Source organism: Platalea leucorodia (genome assembly GCF_965183815.1).
Source record: "Platalea leucorodia genome assembly, chromosome: 2".
NCBI classification, from domain to species: domain Eukaryota; kingdom Metazoa; phylum Chordata; class Aves; order Pelecaniformes; family Threskiornithidae; genus Platalea; species Platalea leucorodia.
Genome location: NC_138824.1, coordinates 110,966,805 through 110,980,786, shown reverse-complemented (window position 1 = coordinate 110,980,786; position 13,982 = coordinate 110,966,805). Strand labels below are relative to the sequence as shown.

At 36.7% G+C, this 13,982-nt stretch overlaps 1 protein-coding gene across 1 annotated transcript in view; it reads left to right on the top strand.

Annotated features, from left to right (window-relative positions):
- The window catches only part of ROBO1 (roundabout guidance receptor 1), a gene marked incomplete at both ends in the record, with an annotated part of 537,364 nt that overhangs the window by 250,401 nt on the left and 272,981 nt on the right, over positions 1-13,982 (top strand). The window contains one exon of the mRNA XM_082336493.1: positions 13,635-13,961. Within this exon, the coding sequence (XP_082192619.1) occupies positions 13,635-13,961 (327 nt within the window). The remainder of the gene's footprint in view (positions 1-13,634; positions 13,962-13,982) is intronic.

The following is a 13,982-nucleotide window of genomic DNA, read 5'->3' as shown; positions in this document are numbered from 1 at the left end:
TATATTGGTTGCCTTTTAGCATTTAGGAATGATGCTGTACTTATATTCATGATACAAAAAGGCAGTTTAGCCTTGAAAACCCTATTGCAAAAAAGCCTGCTTAAAACCTTGGGTAGTCCTTTGCAAGGATGAAAATGTAGAAAACCTCTAGTTCCTTGTATCCATCTCTCAAGTCATGGTTGATAGCCTCCCTGTGCTGTAACAGAGATGGATGTAGCTACTTGAATAGCGTAAGTTTCTAGTGAGATTAATGTTAAGTGTTGGCAATAAAGGTCCTAGCCTACTTTTATCCCTCTCTGGAGGGATTGAGCAAGTTCTGCATGGAGCAGCCATGGGAGGAGGGAGGGAGGGAGGCAGGCAGGGGATGGAGGTGGTAATTCAAACTAGTCCACTTTGTAAGAAATTAGAGAGGAACATGCAAAGTTAGTGAACAGGTAGCTTCCATGCATAATAGGAAGTATTACCGTAATCCTGAGTAGCAGAAGTTGAGATATTTGCATTTAAGATTAAATTTGTTTCTTTGTATGAATGTAAGCAGCTTTTTTCCTCAGCATTTCTACATCCTTGTAAAATGCAGTTTAATTTGTTGGAAGAAAAACTCTAATAATATAATCATAGCTTAGTCTTACAGACTGGAGAAAAATAGCTTTCCTTTGCAGAAAGAGGATACTTAGTTGAATTCTTCTAATCTAGCTGCCCATTTTTTATAGGTTGTTGCTGTTGTTTTTCCACTTGCCTCTCTGTACAGGGTTATCTTAACTTGTGAAACAAGCCTTGTGCAGAGAAGTAATCTCTTTTATTAGATCTACTGATAAAGTTGCAAATAAGACAGATAATATTTCCGGGCACACAGACTCCTCTAAGGCTTATTAATTCCTGGCATAACCTATTTTTCTTTGCTGTTTGAACCCCCTCCTCTGTCACGTAGTGATTGCTGCTAGGAATAATAATGGTGATGATTCCTTTCACTTGTTTTCAAACAGCTTTTCTCCTTAATTTTCAGGCTTCGTCATCATTTGCATTTATATGTGTAAACCATACAAACCTCTGCCTGCTTGCCTGCGGTGGTGCTGTATTATGCATTATAATCTTCTCAAATCGTACAGCTCTGTTCTTCTAATTTTTACTTACTGTTTTTTATATTTCTTGCGCAGCTCTGCAGAACTCTTGAGATCTGTTTCTCTTCCCTTGCTTGCTGCTTATATTCATCTCTGCTGCTTTTGACTCAGTCTCACGGTGATGTAGCACTGTGTCTTTCTCTTACCTCTCCCCTCTCATTCCTTTTTCCGTTTTTGACCTCTGAATATGATCTCTGTTTCTCTATCAGCACTCTAATCCTTTCACCAGAACCCCTTATAATAATAATTCAAAAGCTAGTTGTTAAACTAGCTATTAAAAATAATTATAAATTACTTGAAATAATCTAAAAATATTCAAAATAAAAACACACTCCTGACTTCTTTCTTTTACTCAAATAATTGTATTTTTCTAACTTTCTCATACTGTTAATGGTGTTCTTCACTCCTTAAATCTCATCCTCAGCAATCATAGGATACTACCCTTCTTGAACCTTTTTTCATTCCATTATAAGCTTCAGTAGGCAGAGTCAACAGCATTTTTGTTATTCTGTAAAATTGTCACATTTAGCATGTTATGTAAGGTGTAAACATTGTCTTCATTAATGTTCTGGATATGTCAGAATTTGCTTTTAAGGTTGAAAATTGACTGAGATGGGCTGCATTCCTCTAGGGATTTGTTACTAATCCTTTAAAAGGCCATTTCAAATATTTTGTTTTGTGAAAGTATAAATGACTCCAGACAATTATCCTTAAAATTGTGGTTCAGTACTTTTTCTTGAAGAAGTTAATAACTCGCCTAAACCTGGTGCTATTTAAATGGCGTCCTTGAGTGTGCCTATCATATCGGACATCTCAAAAGCTTTGTTTTAAATGTTTAAATACATTTCAGGCTGCTGAACACTTAGGCTATTAGCTACAGGTTTCTGAAGAATTCACTGAGTATTCAGGAAAAAAGTCTGTTAACATTTCTTTTTACCGTTTCTTTTATCAATAACAGCTTGACTCAATAGAGTATGCTTTTTCCTTCTCTCCTGTTAATTTTATATAGAGAGATGTTAAATATAATTTTAATGCCGAAGACTGAAGTTAGTGTCTATAGAAAGTGCTTTGAAACTTAGATTCATTTTGAAACTTTCCTCTTGAGTTTTTTTCTTTATTCACAGATTGTGTTGTAGTATAAAATGAGATAGAAACACTAAAAGCCACATTGCTAACTATTTATATCTATATCTATAGCTGTGTGTATACTATAGAATCTTCTTTTATCAAGAAGGCATGCTGTTATGTTGAGAAAATCGAGAGGTTAGTTCAGCAGTCTTCTAGAGATTGTAAAGTAAAAATGAAAGTCCTTTGTACTTTTCGCAGTTCCATTTATACCCATATGTTTCATCTGGCAGAGTGTCAAACTGCTAGCTGGGGGAGTGCCTCTCGTAGCAGGTACCATGGTCTGCCTTTCCCTTCACTCTTCCTATGGGTAACAGTCAGCTCGTTGGCTGAAACATGTCCCTGTGCTCAGCTATGAGATCATGGAGAAATTTCACTGAGCTGCTTGTTTGTGCTTTTCCACTGCGTAAAAGGGTGATGTTTTCTACCACAATCACTTTAACATAGCTCTTAGAGTGAACAAGTTTTTCTTCTGTATGGGTCTTACTGTAGTGTTTGGATAACTGAGAAATTTTGCAGTGTGCGTTGGTAGAGGAGGAGTGTATGTAGCTGAGCAATTCCCTGTGTGGCTGTGTTTCTTGGCATCTGCCAGAGAGCTTTCCTTGTAACATGATTCAGAGCTCAAAGTGTGAGGATCTGGATGCAAAGGTGTAGGTGATCAAGACGACTTAAGGTTTATGTAAGAGTAAATACAGAAACCTGATGAATGCAACTTCTCCAGGCCCTGTTTTTAGGAAACTTTGTGGTAGCCACGGAATGATACTGACGTCTTCGCTGTGGTTGTATTGAAGTTGTTGTACCATTTTCACTACCACCAGAACTAAAATCCAGTTGGGAAGGTATAGGAGTGGCAGAGATGTTCGTTGAAATTTTTGATGATTCTTCACTAGAGTTTCAGCAGTCATGCTCTGGAATGGGAAATGAGACCACAGATGATAACAGCAGCATTAATTCTTCATCCCTCAGAGAAGAAAACTCACGGAGGGATAGTCATCTGGGCCCATACTATTGTACATTTAAGGAAGTCCTGGGATGTGGCTTTCTATGTGTAATGCCATTCATCTGCACTTGGATTCAATGTTGGTGTTGTAAAGTTATGCTTTACGCAAAGGAGTAAGTAGAAACCATTGTAAAAGAAATGGGCATGTGGAAGATCTCTGATTTTCAGTTTGAATTTGGAACCAAAGAAACCTTTGAAGAAACAAAAAGCAAACCCAGTGGACTTTCAGGCCTGTTGAGGGACAAGAAATTCAAACACAGTCAAAGGAAAACATCGCACAGTTGCTCAGAAAGATTATTTTGGTGGCACTGATAGGTGGAAGTTTATTTTAGGTGAAAGTTTGTTTGCTGTTTTGACATATCTTTATATTGGTGAAAAATAGCAATATAAAGATATCTTCAGTCATCATGCTCTGAATGTCTTGTTGATTGCTCTGCCAAGTAACTCACGGCTTGTTAGTACACAAATGAGCTGAAATATGTTTTGAGGGGTATGTGATTAATCAGCATTTATACGGGAAGGTAAAAATATTTCACAAGTTCTCTGAAAATACTGTATTGGTTCTAGCTTATTGCTGCAAACAGAATCATCTCTCACTGAGTCAGAGATGTCAGTGTCCAGCAGTACCGTCTGATTTGACTAGCAGTGTTCTTACAAGTTCAACAGATGTTTAATTTCTAAACTGGTGGGATCATAGTTGCTTTCCTCCTCCTCTCGGGAAGAGATATTTATTGCTTTCCCCTGAGAGCATGTTATCTTTCATGCATTTCATACTAATTTACTTAGCTTTATGTTTGAATAAAAATGTGTTTTGGAAGGAGGGTAGGGATAGATGGCTTTTAAATAAGTGGTTTTTAAATTTTTTAAAAACTATTACTTATATTTCAGTTGAGACTGATCTGTACATCTTATGTAATTGTAAACAACTCATTGAAAATAGTTTTTCATTTGGATTTAAATTTCCATTCTTCCTTACGCAACTAGAACATGACAGTATTGTGTTACTGCAGTAACAACTTGTAATTGAAAATGCCTGGCCTTTTTGTAATTGTCCAAATTTACTGTTGTACAAAAAGTCAAATTGATTTAAATGGAGGGAAAGAAAGCTTTTTCTAATCCAAATTTTTAACACGGTAAAATAATAGCAACAGAAACAAGGAAACTGAACTACTTAATAGTGATTCTTTTTATTCCACTGTTAATATTTTCTAAATTCTGAGCACTGTGAGTAATTAAATTCAAACTGATTCCTCAGCTGACATAACCCTCTTATTAATACCTAACATTTGGAATCATGAGGGCAGTTTTGATATTTCATTCACCCTTGCATCTGAAACAAATTCATAATCATCTTAAAAAGTAGGATTTTGGATAGGTGTTTTAAATCCTCATATTACTCTTTGAATTTATTTTGGAAACAGGAGTAAATGGCAATATCAATTGTATGAGATGTACCAAAATCGGCACAGGCATAAGCCTAGGAATGCTATTGAGTGTGGTGTTATAGTACCGGCCTTCTGTTGTTGCAGAGTTGAGGAGTGTTGCCTGATACAGCTGAGAAGAGAAAACCCTTGGCCCTAGTGAGGATTGTTTCTCTGACTTCCCAGTAGTCCCATGGAAGCGAGGATCCTTTTTCCCTTCTCTCACCATCTCGCAGACATTAGAACATGCAATTGATCAATACCAGATTCAATCTCGGACTGAATCTGGAATTGGAAATGAATTACAAGTTGGTATTCTGAAGCATGGTAGGAAGTGGCTTTGAAAAGACTGGAAGAATGTGGGGACAACCCCTCTGAAATAATACGAAGAGAATGTGTTAAATTTGTTTTCGTGACTAAATGATTTAAAACAAAAAGCAGGTATATCTTTAGATATATTCTTTTATGAATGAGCATGATAATCCAGAGGATATTGTGTGTGTTATTTCTTTGTCCACATAGACAAAACTTTGGAGTAAAGTCATGCCACAAATAGGTGAAATAACTTGACACTGATTACAGACAAACCTCAAGGTGAAGTACAATTTTTCTGCATCAGTATGTCTGACATCTGAATTATCTACACAGAATATATCTAAAAATAAAACACAATATATAATGTAGAAAAGATGTCAGTATATTAATATAATATTTTATATAATATATCTATATAATTTTGAGTCCTAGGCATTTTCACTAAATTGGCTGTTCATTTGTTTCCTTCAGTGCATCTAAGAGTCCTCCTTTGGTTTTGGCGAGCTATCATTGTTTTTCTCCAAGCTCTATTTTCTTGTTCCAAACAGCAAACCAGTTGGCTGGTTCACAGCCAACGAGATACTCTTCCTGTCTGGAATAAAACATGATTGAGAACAAGGATGGAAGATGGAGAGGAGGAAGGCCTGACAGTCTCTTCTTTGTTTCCTAATCTTCCACTGCTCAACAGAAAAGCAATCCCTGGAAATGGCAATTTTTGTTGGTGTCTCATGCCAGCCTCTGTTCCCACACTTTCCCATTCACTGTAGTTGTTTTTTTTTTCTTCTCAGGTGTGCCAGGGAAGCTGCTGACAACAGATCAGAGCTGTCAGGCCTCCCTTTGTAGAGAACACAATCTGTTAGGGAAGAAAAGGGCAGCAGTGATTTCTCTGAGCTGTCCCAGATCTTCCTACCATGCCCCAACTCGTCTGTTTAACCAGTGATGATTTCCAGTATCTTTTCAACTCTGTTATGCACAGAATTATCCAATTATCATCAAGTCCTATCACTTTAATATTCAAGTATCTGTTTCCCTACTGGTCTTCCAGTCACTCTTTACTTCAGTTCTATTTAATATTTACAGCCTTTCGATAATCCTTTGCCACCTCTTTTCCCCCAGCCATCCCTCTTACACTCTTGGCTGCCATTCCAGGGTCTGTGCAGCTCTCACAACGTCATGGTCTTCTCTGTGTTCCCCCTGTACCTGCGTGACCCCCATTGCTGCACTCGTCCTGCAGCTTAGTATGATCCTCTCCACGCAGTTTGTCGTTACCAGGTTGTCCCATCCAAATCTCCAAAGCTTGCCTTCAGATGTATCTCAGCCATTCTCAGTCTTGTTGTGCTGCTCTTCTCAGTATCATCCCAGTGTAGGAAATATCTCCCAGCATTACTACAGCCATTTCAAAGACAAAATGAGTAATGAAGTAGGCTTTATTACCCTCGTGTTTGTTTTTGAACATAGTGTGGTTGCTCACTGGGTCATAGTTGATTTTGCATTATTAATGAAAATACTCCTGTAATTTCGTTAGTGTTTTCTTTAAGGGAAAATACTATTCCCAACTTACCAGTTTGATGTGGGATATTTTAATTTTTATGGAGTGAAGTTTGGTTTCAAAAGTCAGTGCTCTAGATATTGCTATCTCGGACTACTCCAGTATCCGCTGAAGTCAGATGAGATAAATACCTTGCTAGAAAGCAGAACTGAGGGAAAGAAAAAATAAAACTGAACGCTTTCTTACACTGGGGCCATTACCTACTGCCTGAGGTTTTATGTAAATGTCAGCATCTTACATAACTCAATATAAATACTATTATTTTAAATTTATGTTCTAGTTAATTTAATGAATAACCAGGTCAGGACTTACTTCAGCTAACTGCTGGACAAACCAGTAGCATGCGGTCATGTAACAAAGATTGACTGTAAAGCTACATCTCTCTAAAATTGTTCTTGAACAAAACATTTTGGATTAGGAAACAAAAGCATGACTCTTACTGTTGCCGCTTCTAGCTTCTTTGCTAAAAGTGATTATTTCAGAGAGCTACTCTCTCTTAGCATCTCCTGGGAAATAAGTCTTTAGATATTAAAACAAAGACTCAGTGTTAGTATCTGTGCAATACAGTACCCACCAATATTTTTTTCATTCCCACCAAGCAGAGTGTTTAAATAACTATAAGATGCTGTACATCTTTTCTAGAAGTCTTTTTGCTTAAAAAAATTTTTATAGCTTTTTCTGACCTAATCATATCTGTCCAGAATTGCTGCAGAATATGGAACAAACCATTTAAACCAACATAATGTATAAATGTGTTTTGGTTTTTTTTTTCCCCTCCCTTGTTTATTTAGCTTGTTGCTCTAATAGTTCATCTAACTCCTGTTCAGTTGACCAGTACATGAGTATTGTGTAAATTGAATGTCTACAGCTTCCAATGTTTGGATTACAGCTCCTCTCAGCATAAGAGCCAGGCACAAGATGAGTCTGGATTTGAGGCACTCTTAGTACAGCTCCCATTTAATCTCTTGTTTCAGAGAGACAGACAGGACTTAAAACTCCAGGCTCTCTGTGGTTATTCTAGTTTTTTTCCAGCCGTAAGTGTACAGTAAATTACTGGTTTCTGACATCTCCTGATAGTGTGGTAGCCATGACAGAAATGTAATAGCAATTCATAGTGTCTTAGCAACATAAAATACTTTAAGGTTATCTTTCTAGGTGGGAAAAATGTTTTGTGGGTGCCTACAACTTAACTTTAAAAGCCACAGCTCACAAAATTTCTTTTTATATTTTATAATCAGACTTTGGATTTAAAGTGCAACTTGCTTTACCCAGAAATATCCCTTAGTAACAGAAATAATGGAAAAGAACATTTAGTAATAATTTCATTTCTCACTAGGAACAGGAACTCCAATAGCAATTAAAGGAGGGAAACAAAAGAATTCCTTGACATAATGGTGTAAACTGAAAAAAGAACAACTTCTTTTTCAGGGACTTTTGCAGTGGTTTCATGGTAAGAATGATCAGTTAATGTTCAGCGCTTTTCTTTTCAGTTACATCTTGCTCACCTGTTTTCCATTGCGTGCTTAGAAAAAGAAATGGAGATGTTACTCTTCAGTGGGCACACACAGGGGAATTGCAGGTTCTACTGATCCAAAGTGAGAGCCTTGCTTGTCACATTTTATAGTATCTAAGTTATTGGAAAGAACTGGACCTATTCCCAGAGCAGTATTTGGAACCATTAAAACACATCTTAAAATGCATTTCAATAAACCTGTAGGCCTGGGTGGGCATTAATCAACTGATGTAACAGTGCTGTTATGTTCCAACTATTCGTTTTTCTCCTTAGTGTACAAACACTGGCTCACTTGCAGGGCTGTAACACCTCTGTTGCCTGACCTTTTTGTTCATAAAGGTGGCATCCTTTTAAAGTAGTTATGGAGATGTTCACAGTTGTGACTGTGCAAAGTAATGGCAGGATTTAGGTAAAAAGTGTAACTTTATTTTTTATTTTTTTTTCCTAGACTTCATGTTTAATACTCAGTTGTTAGAGATGAACAGCTGTTCTAAATGAAACTCTGTGCAAAGAACTACTTTCTCAGTCCAAAGTGATACAATGACCAATGCTATTCTCAAATCAGTGTTTCAGAAATGTCAGTTAAGTGCAGTTTTGGCTCTTGTGCTTTGTGCCACAGTAGCATTCAAAAGTGAAATTTCTGTTCTTACACAGTTGACTGTTTTGGGAAAATCCAAAGGCACAGCATTACTGCCTTCATTAATTACTTCATATCTGGGGTTACAGACGGAAGGCTGCAATACTTGTAAAGGAAACTTAAAAATAGTTGCTTTTTAATATGCACTATTCTTGCAGGCTACAAAGCTCAAGATATCAGACCTTTTATTTAGGCTGAGCAAGGGTAGTATACAAAGAGTAAGAATATTAAAAAAAAAAAAAAGGAGAAGTTGAGAGAAAGAGAGTAGAACAAGATCTCTGTGGATCTTCCTTGTCCTATTGTTTTTCCTTGAAAATTATTTGTTGTCTGTGAGAACAGGTAAACCCAATAGGTTAGGTTAGCTGCATGTCTTTGGGCAGAAAAGCCACTTTCAGAAAAATACTTTGATTTTTTTCCTTTAGTTATTTTTCCCCTGTAACATGATGTGATATTGCTTTGCAATGTGTGCTTGAAATAGTATTCAAAGCCTGCTTGCCTCTTAACTGTGCATGGTTTGGGTCTTCGATGTTCAAAAAGGATGAATTCAAACTAGAATTTAAGATGAGGAAAAGGTGAGCAAACCTTAGGAGGAGAAAACCAGATGAGATTAGTTTGTCGATTTCAAACAGCAACAAGAACACAGAATGCAAGGGGGTGGTAATAAAGGAAAAGGTTGCAATCTGCATGTCAAAGGGATAAAATTCCAAGAAGTGTGTGGAGAGACCTGAATTAAAGGGCAGCTCAAGCACAGGAAGAATGAAGTATTTACTACTCAGGGATATGTTTAACCTGAGGATTAGAGAAAGATTTCTAACCACTAGAGCAAGAGAGTTATGGAACATCTTTCCGGTCAAAAAAAACCAAAACCACAAAAAAATTCCCCCCCCTACTTTCTGAAAAGTTTCTGAAAGAGTTTAAGTTGTATGTAGTAGAAATGCTGGGGAATTAGGAACATTTTTATGTTCTGGTGAAGTATAATTATTTGAAGAGTCGCCTAACGCTGATTTTAAACCTGTGTTTTGTTTGTTAACATTTTACTAATAACTTTGATAGTAATTAGGCCAATCACTCAGGTCTTATGTTGCAATGTAAAGCGTTTCAATAAAAGAGCTGAGATCTTGGCTCTGAAAATCAGTGTTAAATGCTGTACTTGTGAAATGGAAAAGAAATGGGGCCAAGAGTATACTGGCTTTTTGGCACTTGGCTAAAGACACAGTCTGTCATGCAGCATTTTTATAAGACATAGGATAAATTATTACTTAGATATATAGATCTTGGGAAATCAGGTTTTCCATACCTATCGGAGCTGAAGTTTAGATTGACTGTAGATATGGTCTTGATTTTTAACTGTCTTAGGCTGCATGGTTCAAATTTGAGGCACTTTGTTCCAGTAGCACATAACTTTTTTGTTTTCCCCCTAAAGGAGAACAGCACAGTGTTTGTACCCCTGATATCAGCAGCTTTCCCGTTTAAACACATTCCCTGCTATTTTTCAATACATTGTATTTGTATATGCTACCAACAGGAGGTTTTAAGGTGGGAATAATGGCAAATCTTGCCTCTATGAGTTTAGCATTCATGTAACGCTAACTTTCTTTGAACCTTCACATCTGTTTATTTCAGTGTTTGAATTCTTGTAAAAATAGTTGTGGCACAGTCCAAGAAACTGGAAACATGATTTCATATAATTGTTCTTTTAAGTAGCAGCATGAAATAATTAGTATGGCATACTTTAATTGGTGGCATCCTGTTGACTTTTTATGAAAGACTTGAATTATAATAAAAGCAGGGAACACGAGTTGGTTAGTTCCCATAACCCAGTGCTGTCATCTTTGGGGGAAAGAAAAAGCAGCTCTGTTGTATATTTAGTGGCAGATCCAGCATGTAATAGGTGTTCTGCTTCTTTTTTTTTTTTTTCTTTTTTTTTTTTTTTTTTTACAAATATCCCCTTGGGAAGGATTTTTGACAAGAAAATTACAGGATTGGTGCCCACTGTAAGATTTATGTTGATAATTGAAGCTGCTTCTTCTCAGTAAAACGTAAATGCAGCTTAAATAACTAGGCTAAAAGGAAAGAAAGATTTTTTTTTTTTTTTTTTTTTTAAAAAAGTGTAGATATGTAGAAAGATTATAACTTGGTTGTCAGGGCCTTTATATCCCTCAGGCAGTTGTCACTAAATCTGTGGTTAATGCTCACTATGTGCCAGTCAACTACTCATGCAACTTTTGTGCCTTTCTGCTTCAAGCAATTTAATGAAATTTTCTAGAGAAATGTTACTTTATAAAATGCTAGGATAAAAATATATATATATATATTTTAATGGACATTTCTGTCATTTTAACTCCTCTAATGTTACCCAGCAAATAAATTTTAAAAGTATACGAGCATTCCTGGAGTTTCCTGAGGACTTTTCCCCCCCTAAGAGTTTTGAGTCTCAGTTTTCAAGAAAGTTTAGAGGTCAGTCTTTAAACTTTCATTCTGTGCAGTACTTGAAGTTAGTGTACAGTGACTTGAATGTCAGTGTGGAAAGTGTGCATGCAATATATCTGAAAATGGTATTTCATTTATTTGTGGTCTGGGCCAGGCTGACAGAAACAATAGGAGGTTTGTACTATATTGTGTGCTGGTTGACTAGCATAATCTGTGAAAATACGAATGTGATGCATACTAGCATATGTGCAAACTTTGTTTTTTAAAACAATTCTTAACTATCTTGAAACACTTTACATTGAACTTGGATTTTTATAATTCCAGAGTGACTTATAACAATTGCTTTTAGTTCTCTAATCCTTTGTTTCTGTGCCTTTCCTTGTGAAGTACATAATAAGTGAGCAGAAGTATAAACAAAATAAGATTTTTATCCCTGTCTAGGCATTTTTACCTTGGAAAGAGAGATCTAAAGTTGGTCACCCCAGTTGTGAGGGCAGCATTATTGCATGAGGGGCTTTTCACAAAAGCTGTGTGAAAGGTCGGGATGAGTAGACAGAAATGCAGTTTGCAATGACTGAGATGTGCTCTCGGGGCAAACAGAAATATATTAGAGGCTTTTTAGCTACTGCGAAAGACCGGTGCTGGTTGGCACAATTTTCTTCTCTTCTACTTTTAGCTCTCCTCTCACTGGATTTGGCCTGTGCCCTACCTCTAGGAGGTGCAGCTCAAAATCTCACTTTATAGTGACGCGCGGGGCTGGGCTGCGCTGCACAGTGGTGTGTAGCCAGCAAAAAGATGTGGGAGTTTCCTGGCTTCCATTCTGCCTGCCCATGCTTTAGTTTTTGTGTCTCAGGCAGTTGTTGTAGGTAAAAGTAAACGTAAAATATAATTACTTGTTTGCTTTAAGTACTACAGAATCTTGCAATATTATGAATATCTGAACAGAAATCAGGAAAAATAGATAAATGATCAAATACTTCTTAGGAATATAGTCCTTAATACAATGCTACTTATATTATCTTTCCTCAAAGGACTAAAGTGTACGTTTATTACTGTTTGAGTTATCTTGTATTTAATGATCCGTAATGTTCATATAAAACTATCTTCTTTTACTGCATACAGAATGCAAACATATTTCAATGTAGTGAAGCCATACTACCAGAGATTTGGGAATGTGCAGTTAGCACTAGCTGATTAGTGTAACATTTAATTTGAATCGATTATCTTGAGGTGAAGGAAATGTGAAATAAACTTCACATGAAAGTTCTACATTTTAGAATATTTTTAATTTATGTATATGTAAAATATATATATTACACTCATACACACACATATAGTACATATTGAAAACAGAGCTCTCTCTGGGACTCTCGTCTCCTTGTCTCCTTCCCTTTTTCCATACTGATTTATGGTCTATTAATCTGCAGTGAATAGATCTTGTATTTCTTTTTGGCGCTTCACAGTTGTTCAAAAAAACATGTTATTAATGTTAATAAAGAATCTTGGCATCTAAAATTTTAATAATTGGGAATTAGTGACCCAAGAGACTAATTTTATCCATGGCAAAGTTGTATATCAAGAAAGAGAAATGAGGGAAATAGTAATATGAAATTGAGTCAACAGTTTAAATCCCTGAAAGTTTTGCTAGCTGCTTATTCCTAATTTGGAATTCTTGGGCACCCAGTTGTTTGCCATATTCTTCTGTGGTATATGTCTATCCAGACTATTATAGGTTTTTTCATGCCAGTTATCAGCTTGCAGTTTGAATTAGTTTGAAATTGAATGCTTTTCTAGAAGAATATCTTGTTTGCTTGTAACTTTTCTTTTATCCCTGGTACTGTTGTCTCATGTTGTATCAGACTTCTAGATTAGAGACAGTGAAAAATTTTATAATGTAAAAAGTTGCTCTAGTTTTCCTTGACACAAGATGTGTAAGAAGCACTCAGGCACTCCAAGCAGTACCTGTATGGTACCGCTTAACAAGCGACTGTAAAGAGCTGATAGTACAAGTAAAATAAAGCAACTTTGTGGGTGCTGGAGATGTTAGACTCACTCTGCAGACATTGCATGAATTAATGGACTTTCCAAAAGGTCAAATGAGGTTGACTATGACTTTGTGTTATGAATTAGAGCAGTACCAGTTTTGCTGGTAGAGATGGTCTGATGTCTGTAGAATATCGGTAGGATTAGTTTTTCGTAGTTCTACATATACGCGTGCATGTATGTATAAATTTATGTACATGAATAGATCAATATAAAAATGGATGTGATTTAGGAACATGGCAATTTAATTCACTAATGTAGGCTGCCTGTTGAAAAAATACTTTTGAATGTATTCACTTGGGAGAACCTTGCACACAATGAAGTGCATTAAGGGTTTTTTTTTCTTCCACTTTAAAAAGATGTTAATAGCTGTTCTTATTAAATCCTGTAATCCAGGGTAATGGTTAAGTAGTTGTATTGCACAGCACAGTGACTGTACCTGGCAACAATCTCCTAAGAAAACTTTGTGTTTTTATCTTGCAGGCTCCCGTCTTCGGCAGGAAGATTTCCCACCTCGAATTGTCGAACACCCTTCTGATCTAATTGTTTCCAAAGGAGAACCGGCAACTTTAAACTGTAAAGCAGAAGGAAGACCAACCCCCACCATCGAGTGGTACAAGGGAGGGGAAAGAGTGGAAACGGACAAGGATGATCCACGCTCCCACCGCATGCTGCTGCCCAGCGGATCTTTATTTTTCTTACGCATAGTCCACGGGCGCAAGAGTAGGCCAGATGAAGGGGTCTATGTCTGTGTGGCAAGGAATTACCTTGGGGAAGCTGTAAGTCATAATGCATCGCTGGAGGTGGCAAGTAAGTACATCTTTTTTTTTT